At 33.6% G+C, this 24,530-nt stretch overlaps 1 protein-coding gene and 1 pseudogene across 8 annotated transcripts in view; both read right to left on the bottom strand.

Moving 5' to 3' along the window:
- The window catches only part of CCDC178 (coiled-coil domain containing 178), a 427,560-nt gene that overhangs the window by 336,714 nt on the left and 66,316 nt on the right, over nt 1–24,530 (bottom strand). For 7 of the 8 annotated variants that reach the window (XR_012379920.1, XR_012379921.1, XM_025886654.2 and 4 more), the window contains 5 exons: nt 24,351–24,373; nt 13,474–13,556; nt 10,620–10,820; nt 8,763–8,983; nt 3,264–3,406 (listed from right to left, as the gene is read on the bottom strand). Coding sequence is in view for 6 of the 8 variants with exons in the window: in XM_025886654.2 (XP_025742439.1) it covers nt 3,264–3,406; nt 8,763–8,983; nt 10,620–10,820; nt 13,474–13,556; nt 24,351–24,373 (671 nt within the window). In the remaining 2 variants the exon portion in view is untranslated. The remainder of the gene's footprint in view (nt 1–3,263; nt 3,407–8,762; nt 8,984–10,619; nt 10,821–13,473; nt 13,557–24,350; nt 24,374–24,530) is intronic. The other variant, XM_025886655.2, reaches the window with a different exon arrangement.
- LOC112835417 (U6 spliceosomal RNA) lies at nt 15,518–15,617 on the bottom strand (annotated as a pseudogene).

Genomic DNA, 24,530 nt, shown 5'->3' with positions numbered 1-24,530 from the left:
AGACTCATCAAAAAAAAAAAAAGAGAAAAAAGGAGGACTCAAATAAACAAAATCACAAATTAAAGAGGTGAAATAACAACCAACACCACAGAAATACAATTAAATGAAAATATTATGAAAAATTGTATGCCAAAAATTGGACAACCTAGAAGAAATGGATAAATTCCTAGAAACATAACCTACCATAACTGAATCAGGAAGAAATAAAAAATTTGAACAGACTGATTACCAGCAATGAAATTGGATCAGTAAACAAAAAACTCCCAACAAACACAAGTCCAGGACCAAACAGCTTCAGAGGTGTATTCTACCAAACATTTCTTCTCAAACTATTGCAAAAAATAGAAGAGGAAGATAAACTTCCAAATTCATTCTATGAGGCCAGCATTACCATAATACCAATACCAAATAAAGGCACCAAAAAAAAAAAAAAATAAGTGTATCCAAAAAAGTGTATCCATAAAAAATCAGTCAAACCCACCCCCTCAAAAAAAACCCAAATAGAATTACAGGCCAATATCGCTGATAAACATAGATGCAAAAGTTGTCAATAAAATACTAGCAAACCAAATCCAGCAATACAGTAAAATTTACCACAATTGAGTGGTATTTATTCTCAGGATGCAAGGGTGGTCCAATTTTAAAAAATTAATCAACATGATACATCACATCAATAAGAGAAAGGATAAAACCATTTCAATAGAAGCAGAAAAAGCATTTGACAAAGTACAACATCATGCATTATAAAAACCCTCAACAAAGCAGGTTTAGAGGGAACATACCCTAACATAATAAAGGCCTTATGTGAAAAACCCACAGCAAACATCATACTTATTAGGGAAAAACAGATCTTTTCACATATGGTCAGGAACAAGACAAGGATGTCCACTCTCATCACTTTCATTCAACACAGTACTGGAAGTCCAAGCTATAGCAATCAGACAACAAAAAGAAATAAAAGGCATCCAAATTTTTAAGGAAGAAGTAAAACTTTCACTATTTGCAGATAACATGATACAATATATAGAAAACCATGAAGACTTCATCAAAAAACTACTCGTTCTGATAAATGAATTCAGTAAAGTCACAGTATACAAAAATCAATGTACAGAAATCTGTTGCATTTCTTTTTTTTCTTGTTTTAAGTTTTTATTTAAACTCTAGTTAGTTAACATACATTTCTATACACTAATAATGAAGCAGAAAAAGGAGAAATTAAGAAAATGATCCCATCTATAACTGCACCAAAAATAGTAAGATAATTAAGAATAAACTTAACCATAGAAGTGAAATATCTGTACTTTGAAAAGTATAAGACACTGATGAAAGAAATTGAAGATGACATAAAGAAATGGACAGACATTCCATGCTCATGGATTGGAAAATCAAATATTGTTAGAAAGTCTATACTACCCAAAGCAATCTACACATTAAATGCAATCCCTATCAAAATACCAACAGCATTTTTCACAGAACTAGAACAAGCAATTCTAAAATTTGTAGGGAACAAAAGAATCCAAAAAGCTAAAGCAATCTTGAAAGGGAAAAGCAAAGCTGGAGACATCACAATTCTGGACTTCAAGCTATACTACAAAGCTGTAGCAATCAAAACAGTATGGTACTGGCACAAAAACAGACACATAAATCAATGGAACAAAGTAGAAAACCCAGAAAAAAACCTGCAATTATATGATCATTTATTCTTTGACAAAGGAGGAATGAATATACAATGGGAAAAAAAAGTCTCTTCAACAAATGCTGGTAGGAAAACTGGACAGCTACATGCAAAAGAATGAAACTGGACCACTTTCTTACACCATACACAATAATAAATTCAAAATGGATTAAAGACCTAAATGTAAGATCTGAAACCATAGAAGTCCTAGAAGAGATCCCAGGCAGTAATTTCTCTGACACTGGCCATAGCAACATTTGTCTAGATAGGTCTCCTGAGGTAAAGGAAAGAAAAACAAAATATTGGGACTACATCAAAATGAAAAGCTTCTGTACAGTAAAGGAAACAATCAAAAAAACTAAAAGGCAACCTATTGAATGGGAGATGTTTGCAAATGACATATCTGATAAAGGGTTAATATGAAAATACATGAAGAACTGACAGAACTCAATACCCAAAAAACAAATAATCCAATTAAAAAATGGGCAGAAGACATGAACAGACATTTTTCCAAAGAAGACATACAGATGGCCAACAGACACATGAAAATATGCTCAACATGCCTCATCATCAGGGAAATTAAAATCAAAACTACGATGAGATATCACCTCACACCTGTCAGAATGGCTAAAATAAAAAACACAAGAAACAACAGGTGTTGGCGAGGATATGGAGAAAAAGGATCCTTCGTGCACTGTTGGTGGGAAAGCAAACTGGTGAAGCCACTGTGGAAAATAGTGGAAAATTCCTCAATAAGTTAAAAATAGAACTATCCTATGATCCAGTAATTGTACTACTGGGTTATTTACCCCCAAAATACAAAAACACTAATTCAAAGGGATACATGCGCCCCTATGTTTATTACAACAATATTCGCAATAGCCAAATTATGGAAGCAGCCCAATTGTCCATTGATATACCAATGGATGAGGAAGATGTGGTATATATATACAAGGGAATATTATTCAGGCATAAAAGGGAATGAAATCTTGCCATTTGCAACAACATGGCTGGAGCTAGAGCGTATCGGGCTAAGCAAAATAAGTCAGTCAGAGAAAGACAAATAACATATGATTTCACTAATATGTGGAATTTAAGAAATAAAACAAGTGAGCAAAGGGGAAAAAAAGAGAAAAATCAAGACACAGACTCTTAACTACAGAGAACAAACTAATGGTTACCAGAGGGAATATGGGAGGGGGAATGGGTGAAATAGGTGATGGGGATTAAAGAGTACGTTTATCATGATGAGCACTAAGTAATGTACAGAATTGTTAAATCACTATACTGTACACCTGAAAATAATATAACACTGTATGTTGACAACAATGGAATTAAAATTTAAAAAAACCTATAAATAAAATAAAATGACAGAAAAATAGTACCTTAAGAATCTATACATATGTATATTACATATGTAAAAGACATATATTTTAATTTATATATAAAGTTGGTGATAAGATAAATATGGGTGATTTAGATTCTTTCCTTTCTCATTATCTGAATTCTTTATACAGGAATATAAGTTACATTTTAATCAATATTTTTGTTCTAAATGCTATAAGCAGCATTAGTGAAAAATTCTTACTTGTAGGCTTCTATGCTTGTTTCATCACTATGAATGTCTTGCTCCATGTCTTGTCTAATTTGTTTAGCATTCAATTTGGCATTTTCAACATCTTCTATAGCTTCTTCAAGTTCTTCATGAATTTGTTTGCATAACTCCATTACCTAGAAATGAAAAATATTTTTATTAATACACGCACTTAATGGGTAATTAAAAGAATCAGGCAAGAGAAAAATCAGAGAAAGGACTTAGAGTAGTTTTAATCTAAAGAAAAGTTCTTTACATTGATTTTCTTCCCATACTAATCTGTTTAGCACAGTAAAGTTTTAGGTTTCCACTAGTCTGAAAAGCATTAATACTAGGGATGTATAGAAGTTATTGAAGAAAATAAGTTCAATATTACAGGTGACATGAGCAAAATAATTATTTTTTAACCTACAAAAGAATTGCTACTTTTTATTGTTTTTATTGTTGAAATAATACTTTATGGTAGAAAAATCAGAAAACACAGATGAAAAAGTAAATGAAACCAACTATAACCCTCTCAGGAATAACCATTATTACCTTAATGAAAGGGTCCAAAATACTCCATTTTTATTGTTTTTATTAATTATCAAATATCATAAACATTCTCCCTTCCCTCTCCATTTCTCCCTTCTCTGTCAACCTATGGAGAAGAAATAGTTGTAGTCTGGATGTCCTGCTGGAAAGTTAGAGGGAGGGGAATAGAAGGCAGTAGGAAGTGAACAGTCCCCTCCCCAGTGGGTCAATTGGTGGACTGAAAAAAAGCAATTGCTTCCTGAAAAAAGCAATAATGTTCACTAATTTTTCGAATAGCACAGGTAGTAATAGCCTCTACAAGATTATCCTTTAGGCACAGGAATGTAGGGGTATACATTTTAGTAGAGAGCAAGGAGTACACCAGAATGATGAGCTAAGCAAACAAGAGGTCAGGAAACATAACAGAATTCCTAATATCAAGTATCCCATGTCCAATTTGTCAGCACCTTTAGAAGAGGTAACCTGTAGGCATTGCTGGGGTGGTGGTCTCCATGTCGGGAACCAGGTTACGTCATATGAGACAAATTCATCTCCAAGACAAGCTCTTGAGTTGGGTCCGTGTGGCACTGGTATATACTTCCTCCATTGATACTCACTCCAATTGATGTGCATAATACTCTTGTGGCTCTGTGGTGTTATGAGGCTGGGCTGCTTGCAGAATTTGGAGGCAACATAGAGCCCTGGAACTTGATTTGCAAGTATCTGCAATTTGCAAGTTATGTAGTAGGGCTCAAGCACACTGACTAAAGGCCTTGAGTCCTTTAAGCAATTAGTTATTTTAGCAGATCTCTAGCCAGGACCCCGAAACTGAGTCAAGACAGCAGAATAAAATAAAATAAAGTTATATGATAAAGGGACTATAAATAAAACACCACATTACACATCACCTGGCCCCTAGCAATCACTAATCTGTTTTGTTTTATGGATTTATCTATCCTGGATATTTCACATAAATGAAACCATACAGGATGTGATGTTGTGTGTTTGGCTTCTTTATTTAGCATAATGCCTCAAAGTTGATTTGTGTTGTGACATATAACAGTACTTCATTTTTTTAAAAATTTCTTTCAATGGTATAGATACATCACATTTTATTTAGTCATTAATCAGGTGATGGACATGGGGTTGTTTCCACCTTGGGCTAATACAAACACCGCTGCTATGAACATTTATGTACAACTTTTCCTTTTGTTTTTTTGATTATCAGTTTTCAATTCTTTGGAGTATATACCTCAGAGTATAATTGCTAGAGCATATGGTATTTTGTGTTAAACTTTTTGAGGAAATGCCAGAGTCTCTTCCACAGCATCTGCAACCATTTTACATTTCTACCAGCAAAGTACCACAGTTCCAATTTTTCCACATAGACACTAAAACTTGTTATTTTCTGTGTTATATTTATTCCCATCCTAATGGCTATGAGTGGTATGTCATTGTGGTTTTGGTTTGCATTTCCCTAATGACTAATGATGTTGAGCATCTATCTTTTCAAATGTTTGCTGCCCATTTGTATGTCTTTGGAGATATATCTATTCAAGTCCTTTGCCCATTTTTAATTTGGTTGTTTGTCTTGGGTTGTGGAATTTGAAAGTTCTTTATATATTCTAGGTACTATACCCTTCTCAAGTGTAATTTGCAATATTTTCTCTCATTCTATAGATATATATATTTTTTTACTTTTCTGATAGTATACTTCTTTTTTACTTTTTTTCATTGACATACAGTTGACACACAATGTTAGTTTCAGGAGTACAACATAGTGATTCAACAAATCCATACATTATGCTGTGCTCACCACAAGTGTAGCTACCATTTGTCACCATACAACGCTATTACAGTATCATTGACTATATTTCCTATGCTGTACCTTTTTTTTCCCTTAAGGATTTATTTATTTATCTGAGAAAGAGAGAGAGAGAAAGCATGGGATGGGCAGAGGGAGGAAGGGAGAATCTCGAGCAGACTCTGCACTGAGCATGGAGATTGACACAGGGCTCAATCTCACGACCCTGAGATCACCACCTGAGCCAAAACCAAGAGTCAGACACTTAACTGACTGGGCCATCCAGGCGCCCCTACTATGCTGTACCTCTTATCCCACTGACTTATTTATTCCATAACTGGAAGCCTGTGCCTCCTGTTCCTCTTTATCCATTTGCCTATCCTTCCACTACCTCCCCTCTGGCAGCCGTCACTTTGTTCTCTGTATTTATAGGTCTATTTCTAGTTTTTGTTTGCTTTCAGATTCCACACAATGAAATCATACAATATTTGTCTTTCTCTGATTGATTTTTTCACTTAGCATTATATCCTCTAGAGGTCCATCCATGTTGGCACAAATGGCAAGATTTTGTCGTATTTTATGGCTAAGTAATATTCTATTGTATATATGTACACATCTTCTTTATCCATTCATCTATCGATGGACATGGAGGTTGTTTCCATATCTTGGTTGTTGTAAATAATGCTACAGTAAGAAAGGGGTACATATATCTTTTGAATTAGTGTTTTTGTTTTATTTGGGTAAATCCCCAGTAGTGGAATTACTAGATCATAAGGTATTTCTATTTTTAATTTTTTGAGGAACCTCCACACTGTTTTCCACTGTGGCTGCACCAATTGACATTCCCACAACAGTGTATATCCTTTTTTTCCATATCCTTGCCAACACTTGCTACTTTTTGTCTCTTTGATTCTAGCTATTCTGAAAGGTGTAAGGTGATCTCAGTATGGTTTTGATTTATACTTCCCTGATTAGATGTTAAGCATTTTTTCATGTATCTGTTGGCCATCTGTGTGTCTTCTTTGGAAAGATGTCTTTCAGGTCCTCTGTCCATCTTTTAATTGTTATTACTTTTTTGGTGTTATGTAAGTTCTTGACATATTTTGGATATTAACCTTTCATCGGATATTGATAGTGTCCTTTGATGCATAAAAGTTTAAAATTTTTTTTAATGAGCTACAATTAATATACAATAGTTTCAGGTATAAAACATAATGATTCAATATTTCAGTATACTGTGAAATGATCACCACAGTAAGTCTAGTTAACATCCATTGCCATACATAGCTAGAATTTTTTTCTTGTGATGAGAACTTTTAAGATGTACTTTCTTAGCAACTTTCAAGTATGTAATACAATAGTATTAACTATGGTCACCACACTGTACATTAAATCCCCATGACTTATATATTTTATAACTAGAAGTTTGTACTTTTTGACTCCCTTTTCATTCATCTTCTAACCCCTGCATCGGGCAATCACCAATCTGTTCTCTGTATCCATGAAATTGTTTTTTTGTTTTGTTTTGTTTTTCTTTTGATTCTACATATAAGTGAGATCATATGGTATTTGTCTTCCTCTGTCTGACTTACTTCACTTAACATAATGCCCTCAAGGTACACCCCTGTTGTTGCAAATGGAAAGATTTCATTCTTTTTTTAGGCTGAGTAATATTCCATTACACACACACACACACACACACACACACACACACACACACACACACACCACATCTTCTTTATCCATTCATCCATTGATGGACACTTAGGTTGTTTCAATATCTTGGCTATGGTAAATAATGCATCAATGAACATGGGGGTGCACACAGCTTTTCAATTTGTATTTTTTCTCCTAATAAATACCCAGAAGTGGAATTGCTGAGTCATATGACAGTTCCATTTTTAATTTCTGAGAAACCTCCATACTGTTTTCCACAGTGGTTGCACCAATTTACATTCCCAGCAACAGTATGCAAAGGTTCCCTTTTTTCCACATCTTTGCCAACACTTGTTACTTCTTGTCTTTTTGATAATAGCCATTCTGACAAGTATGAGATGATCTCTCACTGTGGTTTTGATTTGCATTTCCCTGATGAATAGTGATGTTGAGAATCTTTTCATGTACTTGTTGGTTATCTGTATGTCTTCTTTGGAAAAATAGCTATTCAGATCTTCCACCCATTTTTAAATCATTGTCTTATTTTGGTGTTGAGTGGTATGAAGTTCTTTATTTCGGATATTAACCCCTTATCAGATATATGATTTGCAAATATTTTCTCCCATTCAGTAGATTGTCTTTTCATTTTGTTGATGGTTCCTCTTGTCATGTAGAAGCTTTTAGGTTGATGTATCCCCACTTGTTTATTTTTGCTTTTGTCAGCTTTGCTTTTGGTGTCAAATCCAAAACAGCAAGTAAAACGAATGAATAGTAGCTTGACCTCTAAAACAATGTCAGATTAAAAAACAACCTGCAGGAACTTATACAATGTTTGATACTATTTGAAGAATAATGAAACCATGCACTGTGGTTAAATACACACACACACACACACACACACACACACACACACACACACACACATATGTATAAAAATATACAAATTTCACCTAGAAACAGATTTTCCTGATAAGGTTGTCTTTGGAGAGTGATGGGGGAAAATGGTACTGTTGAGAATACAGGACACATTTAACAACTCTATTTACTTTGAAATAATAAAAAATAAATATGAATTAAATTTGCTCATTTAGTGGCAGGTATAAATAATTTATTTTTCTATAATACAATCCCACAATAGGAGAGTTAAATGTTAATCATTGAAAAGATTTTACAGTTTATTATCATCAACAATGAAAATGACTGATATATTCTGCTTGCATCCTCTCCCAGCTTGACTTACAACTTCCAAAATTATCATGTTTTTTTAAATCTCCAAAATTGTATTAGTAGGTAGACTAAATATTATTTATACTCCTAAGTATAAAAGGGAAGATAACACAGTTTAAATGAATATCAATTGACAGTATTATGTGTAGTTTAATAGTTCCTTTGGGAAATAAATAGCAGGTCAATTTTTAGTGAAAATGAAACATTTAAAGATGTTAATTTCTAATAGCTGAAATATTTTTATAACTAAGTAACAATCTATAAAATGCATATCTATTCATTTATTCATTTACCTCAAATTTTTTTGTATAAAATTCTTTCAGAGCTTCAAGTTCTTGGTTCTGTTTTGAGTTAATTAAAGGACCAAGTTTATTCATGTAGTCTATGTCTGCTTGAAGCTTTGCATTAGCTTCTTCTAATTTTGCCTTTTGTTCCTCAAAATGTTTTAGTTGATAAGCTTTATCTTCAAGATGCCATCGTAATTCTACAATATCTCTCAAATAGGCCTCATGTTCTAGACATACAATAATAACAAAAGAAAATCTGATTTTAAAACAAGAACTCCAGAAAGAAACCTTGATTTGATTAAAGAGACATATGAAATACTTTAGATTCAGAAATTACTTATCTATTGGGCTCCAGAATTTCCCAGGATGCCTATTCTGACCCTATCGTACCTTTGGTTGCCTCTAAAACACACACACACACACACACATATACATTTATAAATTACATACCTATGCTATTGTATTAGTACAGTATGCACATCATAAATTCTATTCAAAAACCTTGTGAATCAGAACTCACTCCAAGCCTGAATTATTTTTATAAACAGCTATAGAAACCAAATGTTTTGTAAAATGCATACTTTAAAGTGTGTGTAGAAAAGGGCCTACTCTTACCTGAGTTTAGAGCACTTTTTGCATAATTTTTAGAATTAACTCTTTAGTAAAGGGCAACAAAGAGCATAGACAAAGACTGAATTAAATTCATCCAGTCCAGGCTCTGGGTGATTTCCTGCTTTTTGAGTTCTGCTCCAGAAGGCAGTGAACAAATGGTGACTTAAATCTGTGAGTTCAGTTTTACTTTAAAAGGAGTAACAGTCACTGAAACTACATTTAATTTATTTTATTAAAATAACATAATCGAGGAACCACTGGGTAGCTGTTTTTTGTCAGGTACAATAAAAGCAAAACTAAAACCCAAATCAAGAAAGAAAATAAAAAGAATAAAGTTTAAAATATAAATAAAAGTTCTAATCTTTTCTTGCAACTCTCTAAAATGTGCACACCCTACTTGAAAACTATAGTTTTAAAAGACATATAACAAAGGTGTTTGTAAGTACTCAGTTTGACAATTTAATGTCTCAGGGTAATAATTAATAGCCTCTCTTTTCCTCTCAAAAGTGTCTTAGTTTAAACGATGGGCTTATCAGCTCCCTAATATAACCCACTTATAAAGCATGTGAATCCTGAATTAAAATTTTTAACTGAATTAAAATTTACTTATAAACAAAGTCCAGCCTCAGCAGAATCATGTAGTAGGCATGCTCAACAGGCAGTATTTGGAGAATAAAAAATCCAATGCCCTTAGACTGTTTAATACTTTACCATAGGTCCCTTATTCTATAGTCTAAAACAAAAAAACAGTGTTTCCTTTTGAAACGTTACCTACATGACTCTTGGAAACATCTCCAGTTTTATTGCCTGCTAGAAGTTCTCAATAAAATCTACTACTGAATTCTCAAAAGTAGACGCATGCTGCTAAAATATCACTTTTAAAGTCTTATTTTCCTAGATTTAAAGATTTAGCCAATGACACCAATTGGGAATCACTTAAATTTCTAAATTTCAAGTACTCAAATAATGTAGTCATCATAGGAAATATGTGCCAAAAATTTAAATGTCCCATGTTACCATAAATACTGTAGAATTACCAACAAACACCAAACTACAGAAGGTCCAGTTTTGCTCAGTGCAGTCCCAGCTATATAAATGATATCAGCATTATCATTAATAGCATCTATCAAAAAGTTCACTGGTTTGGATGCAAAACAATATGGTCAGAGCTGACTCTTTTTCAGATCTTCAATTGATTATTTATGCCTCTTGAATAAGTAAATGGCAATATGAAAAAATTCTTATTATTACCTTTCTGCACAGCTAATGGGATTTCTTGAAGTCTCCAGACTGACCAAGAATCAATTTTCATGTGAATCTTCTTCTTTCTTGATTTTTGTTGTTTTAAAGCTTCTTCAGCTTCTGCACGGTCAGTTTCTAGACTTTTAATGAGATGAATGGCCTCTGATAGCAATGTTCCCATTTCCTGCTTTAATTCTGGACACTTTTCATCTTAAAACAGAAATATGTATTCACATTTGTTAATAAATCAGTCTATAAAGGAGGTGGTGGGAACACAGGTACTAGTTGTATTATTCTTTTTAATATTTATATGTTTAACGAGAGAATTTTAGAAAAATTAATTAGCCTTTTAAGGACAGTTTTATTATAATAAAATCATAACATTAATTATAACCTTTGAAGACAGATTTTTAAGTGAACATTTTATAAAATAATTAGAATAATCTCAAGCAATATCTTCATGCATATTTTATCTAAAAATGTTTTCTTCATAAGCTATGTTATAGAGCTTTATTTTTAAATTATGCTTGTGTTTCCTCTCATTCTATGACAAAAGCAAATCATAATGATTACATCAGATAAATACTGAAAATCCTCAGATGGGTCCTAGAAACAATACTTTGTATTCCTTATCAGAAAATAACATCCCTAGTTAGTCCTGCCAGGAATTCATTGTTTCCAAATTCCATTTATTTAGTTATAACACAAATTAACTCCTGTAATGAGAGATACTTGTGATTCCTGGTTCACAGCTCTGAAAAGATATGGTTTAATGTTAACAAAATGATTAACATGGGTATTCAATTCATCTATTTATACTAGAAACATGCAGAGCCTGTTATGTTCTGGGCAATACACTCTCTCCCCAGAGATAGATCAGTAAGGAAGATGGATATGGGTTCCACTCTGGTGAGATTTATACTTGTAAACAGTGACTTTTGCCAAAATGTGACATGACAAGAAGACATAAACGAACACAAAGTGTCAAGAAAGGCAAAGCTTCAAAGAGCTGAGGCTAGAGGAAAAACAGTAAAACTGGTTCAAAAAAAAAAGGCAACTTAATAGACCTCTGTTTTGTTTTGTTTTGATTTGGACAATAAAGCAATAATTTTCTGCTAGAAGATAATATTACATATTGGTTATAAGTACAATCTCAGTAGTCATACAGTTTCTACTTCTAACCTAGTAAGCTTATCAAAGAAATTCAGCATGCTGCCTGAGAAGAATTCTTGAGAAACAGGTTTCTCTATTGTAATGCATAAAAACTATCTTTTATGTACCTGCCCTTTATTTGGTCTGTATTTATTTGGTCTACTGTCTTCTTTTTTCATATTCTACCACATCTTCGACACTTTATATCCTTAACTGTCTGGTTTTTTTCATGACAACATATACAGTGAACACTGTGTTCTCTAGCCAACTTATGATCTATTCAGTTTCTATAAAAATATCTCAGTCTGAAAAGTATAATTAAATTAATGCCACTTACATCACTTCTGATGCAATATAAATATGTTTTACCAAAGATGTCTATCATGTTGGTTAAGCGACTGCCTTCGGCTCAGATCATGATCCTGGAGTCCCTGGATCGAGTCCCACATCGGGATCCCTATTCAGCAGGGAGTCTGCTTCTCCCTCTGACCCTCCCATGCTCTCTCTCTCTCTCTCTCATTCTCTCTCTCTCAAATAAATAAATAAATAAAATCTTTAAAAAAACCAAAAAAAAACCAAGATATCTTTTGTACTGTTTCTATGATAGCATTCTAAAATAAATGCTGTGTTTATAACTTGAAATGTCTCCAATTCATTGTATTTAATCTCTCAATTTTTTTCTAGAATACCATCTCCATTTTACTGTTTCATACCGAGTAGGTAAGTAACCACCTGCAATTTTTTTTAGCACAAACACTTAATTACAATAAATCTCCCTCAACCTGATACTGTCTTATACTTTGGGATCAAATGTATGAGTTTACAATAAACATAACTGCAATTAATTTAACTGTTATTATGCCCACGGACATATTAATCTTCTCCTAGCATTTGTCATGTGAAAAATTAAGAAGTAACAAATGAGATTTTTTTTCTTCAGTGTAGATACAGTGAAAAGGAAACTAAAAACAGAGCCTCACTATAAGAGATAGCTTTGAAAACAAAATATTAGTACTTCTACAAAGTTCTGAATTCTTAGTTCTCTCTCATGAAAGGAAGATGCTTAACAAATTTTTGTGGTGAGGGAAGGAAGAGGTGTTTAATATAATATTAAGAATACATTCAAATATGTTGAAGTAATTTTAACACAAATTTTATTCCAATATGTAAATTACTATATATTTTATAAATTGTGACAAGATATTAATCTTAATTTATACATATATATTATATATAAGATATAAATATAGCAGAGTCTCCATGTCCAGTGTGGTAGCCATGAATCACATGTGACCATTTACATTTAACATGTTAAAATTAAACTGAAAAATTAAATTCTCAGTCTTCCTAGCTACATTTCAAGCAGCTACTATATATGGCTAGTAGCTACTCTACTGGACGGTGGAAATAGAGAACACTTTTATTATCCCAGAAAGTACTACTGGACAGCACTGAATGACAGTTAGCTTCTTGGGAGATGGAGAGGGATCATTATACACTCAGGACCTAGAACAGTATATCATATAATAAATATTTGTTGAATTTTGTTGCTTAATCAAATGATACAGAAGGCTCTTTCCTCCATTAGACACTCAGAAGAGTTATAAAACTCTTAAAAATAATTATAGTAAAAATTAATAATATGTTAAATGAAAAGTCAATGAGCTTTTAAATATAATTTCACTGATTTAAGTATGAGGTACAACTTTACCTCTCTCTTCTGGTTTAACCTCTTTCACTGGTGTAGCAATACTCCAATCTCCCTTCTGGTCTTGTGTGGATGAAGTTCTGCTCCTATATAAAGTGAAAGAGGCAATCAATTAATAAAGAACTGCTTTACTTAAAGTTTAAAGGTAGTAAAACAAATTTTAGGTGATTCTCACATTAAATTTTAAATGTTTGTGGTGAAACTTACTATACATGCTAATGTTACTATCTAAGAGAGTAATATAGCAAAATTCTAATACGTAATGGGCTTTATATATCATGGTAAATTAATAGAAATTTAAAATCTGTTACAAATGACCTAAAAATATTTGAGGGGACATTAAAGAAGTTTTGTGTGTTTTTTTTTTTAAGAAAATGAATTGGTGTTCCTTAGAGTTGCTATCAGAAAAAGGGGGTTTATTGAGAATAATTTGAGAGCTATTTATAACTTCAGTTTAGCAGTTTCCAGGGTACCATATAAAATACAAGGACCAAAAATGCTCTTTCAGATTTGAAATTAATAGGTTTTAGCAAAATGTCCAAATTAAAATGTTATTTCTTTTCTAAAGAATTTTTCTAGGGGCGCCTGGGTTAAGCATCTGCCTTGGGCCCAGGTCTTGATCTCAGGGTCCTGGGATCCAGCCCTGTGTCAGGCTCACTTAGCGGGGAGTCTGCTTCTCCCTCTCCCTCTGCTCTTCCCCCCACCACCCCATCCCTCATGCACTTGTGCATGTTCTCTCTCTCTCAAATAAATAAACAAATAATAAATATCTTTAAAAAATTTTTTAAAAATAGTTTTTCTAGGTAAAGTTTTCATCGTATTTAAAAAGAAGTATTTTTCTTCTGATAAAAGTTATAAGAAAAACAGTATCAACAACAAAGCAGGGAGTGTTATTTTTATTAAATTATTATTTTTTCTGTTAAAGAAGTATTACAAATTAAAGGAAGTTTGTACATACCAAAACTCATAATATGAAATAATCTATACTAATTCATTCTTTTTAGATATAACAGAATATAACACTCTAATGATATTTCAATTTTTATAAAATTAGAGTCATAAAATATTGCATGCTACCTTAGTTACATGACATTGTTTCCTGTATATTTGACTACAGTTTACTATTTCTGATGGCTGCACACTATTTGTCTCATTGTTGTTCCACAATTTATTTAGGAAAGCCTGTTTATTATGAGGTCGGGGAATATTCATCATATTTTCTCCTTTAGTTTTAATTTCATTTTTAAATATTTTTGTTAAATAATCTATTTTTCTTGATTGAAAATAAAAAAATGTTGAATATGTTGCACACTTGAAACTAATGTAACATTATATGTCAACTATACTCAAAAAACTAATTAAAAATAAAAAAAATTCATACCACAAAAAATAAATAAGTAAATAAATAAATAATAAAAACATGGGTGTTGCTGGAGGGAGAGTCTGGCGGGGCAGGGATAATTGGGTGATGGGCATTAAGGAGGGCATTTCATGTAACATGCACTGGGTGTAATATGCAACTGACCAATCACTAAATTCTACTTCTGAAACTAATAAAGAAAATAATTAAAATAAAGAAAAATAATTGTCCCAGCAAATAATGCTCTCCCTACTGGTTTGTGATACACTAAATTGTTGCACATAATTGAATCTATTTTTGTGTATTTTTTTCAAAATTTAGTTAATTTTTAGACCAGCAAAATTGTTTTCTTTTTTCTTTCTTTTTTATTTGAGAGTGAGAAGGAGCAGGAACGGGAAGGGGCAGAGGGAGAGGGAGGACTCCCTGCTGAGTAGGGAGCCCGACATGGGACTTGATCCCAGCATCCTGGGTTCATGACCTGAGCTGAAGGCAGATGCTTAACCGACTGAACAACCCAAGCACCCAATTCTTATTTTTTTTAATTGAGGCAAAAGTCCCATAACATAAAATTAACCATTTGGAAGTGTAAGCTTAAATGGCATTTACTACACTCAATGTTGTGAATATCACCCCCATCTAGTGCCAAAACATGTTTATCACCTTAGAAGAACTGCCCCTTATTTTGTTTAAAATATGGAACGCTTCATGAATTTGTGTGTCATCCTTGCACAGTGACCATGCTAATCTCTGTATCGTTCCAGTTTTAGTATATGTGCTACCGAAGCAAGCTTCTTATTTATTAAGCAATCTCTCCCCGTTCTCTCTACCAGCCCCTGCCAAGAACCGATGTGCTTCCCATCTCTATGATTTACCTGTTATGGATATTTCATATAAATGGAATCATACAAAAGGTAACTTTTATGTCTTGCTTCTTTTAACTTAGCATGGTGCTTTAGAAGTTTATCCATGTTACAGCATGCATCAAAATTTTATTACTTTTTATGCTTGAATAATATTCCATTGTATAGCTATACCAACCTTTATTTATACATTAGTCTACTGAAAAAAAATTTTAAATTCAATTAGCCAACATATAGTACATCATCAGTTTCAGATGTAGTGTTCAACAGTTCATCAGTTGCATGTAACACCCTATGCTCATCACATCAAGTGCCCTCCTTAAATGCCCATCACCCAATTATCCCATCCCCCCACCCACCGCCCCTCCAGCAATTCTCAGTTTGTTTCCTATAGTTAAAAATTTCTCATGTTTTTTCTCCCTCTCTGAGACTTCCCAGTTTTCCCTCCCTTCCCCTATGATCCTCTGCACTGTTTCTTGTATTAGACATATGAGTGAAACCACATGATAATTGTCTTTCCAGTTCCATCCATGTCGATGTAAATGGTAGGTATTCATCCTTTCTGATGGCTGAGTAATATTCTCTTGTGTGTGTGTGTGTGTGTGTGTGTGTGTGTGTGTGTGTGTACACACACAATATCATCTTTATCCATTCATCTGTCCATGGACATCTTGAGATGGCTCTTTCCACAGTTTGGCTATTATGGATATTGCTGCTATGAACATTGGGGTGGAGGTGTCCCTTCAGATAAATAAATTTGTATCTTTGGGGTAAATACCTAGTAGTGTAATTGCTCCATCATAGGGTAGCTCTATTTTTAACTTCTTCAGGAACCTCATACTGTTTTCCAGAGTGGCTGTACCAGCTTGCATTCCCACCAACAGTGTAGGAGGGTTCCCCTTTCTCCACATCCTCAATAACATTTGTTGTTTCCTGTCTTGTTAATTTTAGCCATTCTTACTGGTATGAGTTGGTATCTCATTGTGGTTTTGATTTGTATTTCCCTGATGCCAAGGGATGTGGAGCATTTTTTCATGTGTCTGTTGGCCATTTGTATCTTTTCTTTGGAGAACTGTCTGTTCTTGTCTTCTGCCCATTTCTTGACTGGATTATTTGGTTTTTGGGTGTTGAGTTTGATAAGTTTTTTACAGATCTTGGATATTAGCCCTTTATCTGATGTCATTTGCAATTCTATTTCCCATTCCATAGGTTGCCTTTTAGTTTTGTTGACTGTTTCCTTTGCTGTTCAGAAGCTTTTGATCTTGATGAAGTCCTAATAGTTCATTTTTACTTTTGTTTTCCTTGCCTTTGGAGACATATCTATCAAGAAGTTGCTGCAGCCAAGGTCAAAGAGGTTGCTGCTTGTGTTCTCCTCTAGGATTTTGATGGACTTCTGTCTAGCATTTAGGTCTTTCATCCATTTTGAGTTTATCTTTGTGTATGGTGTAAGATAATGGTCCAGTTTCATTCTTCTACATTGTTCATTCTTGGACATGTGGCTGTCCAATTTTCCCAGCACCATTTATTGAAGAGACTGTCCTTTTTCCATTGGACATTCTTTCCTACTTTGCCAAAGATTAGTTGAGCATAGAGTTGAGGGTCCATCCATTTCTGGGTTCTTTATTCTATTCCATTGATCTATGTGTTTGTTTTTGTGCAGTACCATACTATCTTGATGATGACAGCTTTGAAATATAGCTTGAAGTCAGGCATTGTGATGCCTTCAGCTTTGGTTTTCCTTTTCAACATTCCTCTGGCTATTCAGGGTCTTTTCTGGTTCCATACAAATTTTAGGATTATTTGTTCCAGCTCTGTGAAAAATGTCGATGGTATTTTGATAGGGATTGCACTGAATGTGTAGATTGTGCTGGGTAGAATAGACATTTTAACAATATTTATTCTTCCAATCCATGAGCATGGGATGTTTTTCCACTTCTTTGTATCTTCCTCAATTTCTTTCATAAGTGTTCTGTAGGTTTTAGAGTACAGATCCTTTATCTCTTTAGTTAGGTTTATTCCTAGGTGTCTTATGGTTTTCAGTGCAATTGTAAATGGGATCAATTCCTTAATTTCTCTTTCTTCTGTCTCATTGTTACTGTGGAGATATGCAACTGATTTCTGCACATTGATTTTATATCCTGCCATGTTACTTAATTCTAATAGGAGTCCTGGAAATTTTGGGGTAGAGTCTTGGATTTTCCACATAAAGTATCATGTCATCTGCAAAGAGTGAGAATTTGACTTCTTTGCCAATTTGAATGCCTTTTATTTCTTTTTGTTGTCTGATTGCTGAGGCTAGGATTTCTAGTACTATGTTGAACAACGGTGGTGAGGGTAGGTATCCCTGTCATGTTCCTGACCTTAAGGGAAAAGCTCTCAGTTTTTTCCCATTGAGAATGATATTCACCGTGGGCTTTTTGTAGATGGCTTTTATGATACTGAAGTATGTTCCCTCTATCCCTACACTGTGGAGAGTTTTAATCAAAGAAGGATGCTGTATTTTGTCAAATGCTTTTTCTGCATTAATTGAGAGGATACAGTTCTTGTCCTTTCTTTTACTAATGTGATGTATCATGTTGATTGATTTGTGAATGTTGAACCACCCTTGCAGCCCAGGAATAAATTCCACTTGGTCGTGGTGAATAATCCTTTTAATGTACTGTTGGATCATACTGGCTAGTATCTGGGTGAGAATTTTGGCATCCACATTCATCATGGATATTGGTCTGTAATTCTTTTTGGTGAGGTCTATGTCTGGTTTTGAGATCAAGGTAATGCTGGCCTCTTATAGAACGAGTTTCAAAGTTTTCTACTGAAAAAATTTGAGGTTGTTTCCTCCTTTTGGCTATGGTGAGTACTGATGATATGAACATTTGTATATAAGATTTTGTTTGAACACCTGTTTTGAAATGTTTTCTGTATATACCTCAGAGTGGAACTGCTCTGTCATATGGTAATTCTAGGATTAACTTTTTGAGGAACCACCAAACTGTTTTTCAAAGTGACTAAACCATTTTACATTCCCACCAGCAATGCATGAGGTTTCCAATGTCGAATAAAAGTGAGAAGAGCTAGCATCCTTGTGCCATTCCTGATCTTAGGTTGAAAAATTTCGGACTTTACCATTAAGTATAATGTCAGTTGAAGGTTTTTCATAAATGTCCATCATGCTTTCTAATCTGTTCTTGTCTGTTTTTTGAGTGTTTTTTATCATGAAAAGGTGTTGGATTTTGCCACATGTTTCCACATTGAGATGTTCACATGGATTTCCCCCCCTTCATTTTATTACTGTGGATATATTACATTTTTTTTTTTTTTGTATTTTGAAATACCCTTACACACCTGGGAGAAATGTCACTTGGTCATGACATGTAATTCTATTAATATGCTGCTAGGTTCAGGTTGCTAGGATTTCATTGAAGATTCTTGAATCTATAGTCATAAAGCCATTGGTCTACATTTCTTTTTCTTATGATGTTTTTATCTGGCTTTAGTATCAGGATAATGCTGGCCTCATAGAATGGTTGAAAAGTGCTCCTTTCTCTTCTAATTTTTGAAAGAGTTAGAGAAGCATTGGTATTAATTCTTCTTTGAATGTTCAATAGAATTTACCAGTCAAGCCTTTTGGTCCTGGGCTTTTTCTTTTTTGGGAGATATTTGATTACTGATTTAATCTCTTTACTTTTTACAAATCTGTTAGATTTTCTACTTCTTCCTCAATCAGTTTTGATAGTTTATGTGTTCCTAGGAATTTGTCTATTTCATCTTGGTTATCTAAATTTGTTGTTCATAGTATTATCAATTATTCATAGTATTATAATCATTTTTATTTCTGTGAGATCTGTAGTAATATCCCCAATTTTTTGATGATTTTCATAATTCAAGTCTTTTTTCTTTGCTAGTCTAGCCAAAGGTTTGTGAATTTGGTTAATCTTTTCAAAGAAACAACTTGTTTTCATTGATACTATTCATTGTTTTTTTTATTCTTGACTTCATTTATTTTTGCACTAATCTTTATAATTTCCTTTCTTTTCATAGCTTTAGCACATTCATTCTTTTCTAGTTCTGTAAGGTATAGAGTTAGGTTACTGGATTTGGGATCTTCTTTTTTAATGTTAGCATTTATGTCTATAAATTGCCCTGCGAGCATTACTTTTGTTATATCCCATAAATTCTGGTATATTGTATTTTCATTTTCATTCATTTCAAAGTACCTTCTAATTTCTTCTGTGATTACAGCCTTTATTCACTGAGTTTTTTTGAGTATGTTGTTTAAAATCTACATTTACCTGGACTTCCTAGGTTTCTTTCTGTTATTGATTTCTAGTCTCATTCCATTAGGTCAGAAAGGATACTTGTTATGATTTCAGTCTTTTTTTATTCTATTGAGATTTGTTATATAGCTTAACATATGACCTATCCTGAATAATGTTCAATGTCAACAGGAAAGGAATGTGTTTTCTACTGCTATTGGGTGGTGTGTACTATATAAGTCTGTTACGCCTACATTGTTCTAGTGCTGTTCAAATCTTTTTCATTACTGATCTTTTTTTTAGTTCTTTTTTTTAAGTTCTTTAAAAAAAACTTAAGTTCTTTAAGTTCACATTCTTGAAAGTGAGGATAGAGTGAATTCTCAAACTCTTACTATAGAACTGCATATTTCTTACTTTAATTCTGTCAGTTTATACTTCATGCATTTTGAGGTTGTATTTTGGGTATGTATATAATTTTGATATCTTCTTGATGGAATGGCCCTTTTATCAAGACGTTAAATATTGTTTCTTATAATATGCTTCGATCATTTTGTGTTATATTAGTTTAGCTACCCCAGCTCTCTTTTGGTTACTATTTTCATGGAATATATTTTTTATCCTTTTACTTTCAACATACTGTGTCTCTGGATCTCAAGTGAGTCTCTTATAGACAGCATATAATTGAATCATGTACTTTTATCCATTCTATCACTATCTTTTAACAAAGTTTAATCCATTTAATACATTTAATCCATTTAGTCTATTTTCATGAAAAGCAATTACTATTAAGGAAGGACTTACTTCTGCCATTTTGCTACTTGTTTTCTATAATACTTAAATATTTTTCATTTTTAATTTCTCCATAATTGCCTCCTTTGGTGATTAGTCGAATTTCCCTAATGTATTTAGTTTCCTTATTGGATTTATGTTGGTGTTTTTGTTTTATAGAATTTTTCCTAGTGGTTCATTGGAGATTACAATTAACATCTTAACTTCATAAAAATTAAGTTTGAATTAAAATCAATGCAGTTTCAGTAGTATAAAAAAAAAAACACCTCTGTTCCTTTATACCTCTGTTCCCTTCCTTTATGTTGTCATTTCTACAAATTACACATTTATACATTGTGTGCCCATTAATATAGAATTATAATTTTGTCCATTTAAAATTATATAGAAAAATAAGAGATGCAAAATAAAAATGAAATCATATTGACTTTTAGATCTATTTTTGTAGCTACCTTATTGTTTTTATTTCTTCATATGGCTTCAAGTTACTGTCTAATGTCCTTTCATCTCTGCTTAAAAGACTACCTGTAGGATTTCTGATAGAACAGTCTGCTACAGATGGAGCCCCTCAATTTTTGTTTATCTGGAAATATCTTAATTTCTCCTTTATTTTTGAAGGACACTTCTGCAAGAATCAGAATTCTTGTTTGACAGGCTTTTTTTTTTTCCTTCCAGCATTTTAAATGTGCCATTCCACTGGCCTCTGGCCTCCATTACTGCTTTTTTTTTTTTTAAGATTTTATTTTTTACTTGAGAGAGAGCACAGAGTGAGAGGGAGAAGCAGACTCCCCGCTAAGCAGAGAGCCCAATGTAGGGCTCCATCCCAGGACCCTGATATCATGACCGGAGCTGGAAGCAGATGCTTAACCCAATTAGCCGCCCACATGCCCTTGGCCTCCAAAATTTCTGATGAGAAATTGACTGTCACTTTTATTGAGGATCCCTTACTCATGATGAGTCACTTCTTTCTCACTGCTTTCAAGATACTTTGTCCCCGGCTTTCAATGACTTGACTATAATGTGTGTATCTCTGAGTTTATCCTGCATAGAGTTCACTGAGTTTTAGTAAATTATAAATTCATGTCTTTCATCAAATTTGGAGATTTTTAGCCAATGTTTCTTCAAATATTCCTTCTCCCCCTTTTTCTCTTCCCTAGTACTCTTGGACTCCCATTATGCATATATTTGTATTTGTGATTATGTCCCTCAGATCTATTAGGCTCTGTTCATTTTACTTCATTCTTTTGTCTTTCTGCTCCTCAGCCTGAATAATTTCAATTAGCCTATTTTTTTAAAATTTTATTTTACTATGTTATGTTAATCACCATATATTACATCATTAGTTTTTGATGTAGTGTTCCATGATTCATTGTTTGCGTATAACACCGAGGGCTCCATTTAGTAGGTGCCCTCTTTAATACCCATCAGCAGGTTAACCCATCCCCCCACCCCCCTCCCCTCTAGAACCCTCAGTTTGTTTCTCAGAGTCCATAGTCTCTCATGGTTCGTCTTCCCCTCCGATTCCCCCCCTTCATTTTTCCCTTCCTACTTTTTTTTTTTTAACATATAATGTATTATTTGTTTCAGAGGCACAGGTCTGTGATTCAACAGTCTTACACAATTCACAGCATTTACCATAGCACATATTCTCCCCAATGTCTGTCACCCAGCCACCCCCTCCCTCCCACCCCCCCCACCACTCCAGCAACCCTCAGTTTGTTTCCTGAGGTTAAGAATTCCTCATATCAGTGAGATCATATGATACATGTCTTTCTCTGATTGACTTATTTCGTTTGGCATAATACCCTCCAGTTCCATCCACATCGTTGCAAATGGCAAGATTTCGGTTTTTGGATGGCTGCATAATATTCCATTGTGTATATATACCACATCTTCTTTATCCACTCATCTGTTGAAGGACATCTTGGCTCTTTCCATAGTTTGGCTATTGTGGACATTGCTGCTACAAACATTGGGGAGCACGTACCCCTTTGGATCCCTACATTTGTATCTTTGGGGTAAATACCCTGTAGTGCATCAGTTGGCCTATTTTCAAGTTCACGGATTCTTTCTCTGCCAGTTCAAATCTATTGATGAACATCTCTAATTATTTTTTCACCCAATTATTATACTTTTCATCTCCAGAATATCTGCTTGGTTCTTTTTTATAATTCCTATTTCTTTATTGATAATCTTAATTCGTTGAGACATTAGTCTCCTGGTTTTAACTGTTTGTCCATGGTTTCCTTTATCTCTTTGAGAATATTTAAGATAGCTGATTTAGTTATTGTCCAAAAAGTCCAACATTTAATCTTTCTCAGGGCCATTTTTTAAATTTTCTTTTTCTTTTTTTCCCCTTTTTAGTGAGACAAACTTTTCTTTTTTCTTTGTCTGCTTTATGATTTTCTGTAGAAAGCTGGACATTTTAAGTAGTTCAATGTGAAATGGAAATAAGATTACCTTCCCTCTGTTGAGTTTGTTGTTGCTGCTTATTGTGGGTTGTTCTTTCTTTGTTTAGTAGTTCTTCTAAACACATTTGATAATGTATGTATTCTTTTTCATGTGTGGGTACTGAACTAAGTGTTTCATTAGCTTACTGGTAAACTTATGTTTTCTCCAAGTTATCTTAAATACCTAGAGTCAAAAAAAAAAAAAAAAGAAAAAGAAAGGAAAGGAAAAGAAGGGAAAAGGACAAGGAAAAGGAAAAAAAAATACTCTTCTTATCTTAGCAGATGGGCTCTTTTGAAGTATTCCTTCAATGCTTACCCAGGCTGTTTATAGCTCTACTTCTACTTTTAACTGTTGCCTGCACAGATCCTAAAGGTCAGCTAGAGATAAAAGATCAGGGTCTTAGGTTTTCCCTGAGCATGTGCCTAGCTCTGGTCATATGCGTGCACTTCTTGATTCTGCAGTATATATAACAGCTTTGAAAAACTCTATTTCCCCCATGTATGTCTTCTTTCCCAGGCATTTTGGTTTGTCTAATGTTTGTCCCAACTGTTATTCACAGCTTCAGACAGTGGTGGCAAGTATATGCCTTTAAATGCTTTCAGTAAACACTGCCTCTAAGTGGTTCCAGCTGAGTGATTGCTTCAAGTCAGGCAAAACAAAGACAAGCCTTTGTGCTGGTTCTTCAAGAAGTCATCAGACAGGTCAAAACACTGAAACACAATTCTTTGAGAATAAGGTCCATATTGTTTTCTCTGGCACTAGCAATCTGCAGCACAAGTACAGGCTGCTCTCTTCATGGCCACCACTGATTTGGGGGCTAGAGAATGGCAAGTGGGCAATTTATAGTGCCACAGTGCTCTCTTAATGCAATACAACAGACTCATTAACTTTCACCCTAGTTGTTGTCTTTTACTAAGTTCAGATTTCTACAAAAGTTGATTCTGACAAATTTTTGCCAACATTTTTTTGTGGTGGGACAGAGCCCCAGAGATTTCTATTCTGCCATTTTCAGTGATAACCTAATTCTTTTTTCAAAAAAAATGCATTTTAATAACAAATATGAAAAATTCTGCTTTTAATTTATTTCTTTTGAAATAAAACTAATCTACAGCACCTTAATCATTAAAGTTTGAACTTAAAAACAACTTAAAAAGAATGAAAGGTGCTTACCATTCCTCAAGAGAAGTTTCAAACTGTCAAAATAAAAGATCTCAATAAAAATCAAATTTTAAATATCTCAAAAAATAATAGTAGACTAGCTTACATTAGAACTCACTGATAAAACTATAAGTACTCCACTTCACAGACCCCATTATATTTTTGTCATACTATACTCTGTTATTTCTAAAA

The sequence above is a fragment of the Callorhinus ursinus genome, unplaced genomic scaffold (assembly GCF_003265705.2).
Source record: "Callorhinus ursinus isolate GAN/ISIS: 27379988/994484 unplaced genomic scaffold, GSC_fseal_2.0 scaffold11, whole genome shotgun sequence".
NCBI classification, from domain to species: domain Eukaryota; kingdom Metazoa; phylum Chordata; class Mammalia; order Carnivora; family Otariidae; genus Callorhinus; species Callorhinus ursinus.
The sequence above is the reverse complement of the archived record's forward strand: the minus strand, read 5'-3'. Positions and strand labels throughout refer to the sequence as shown.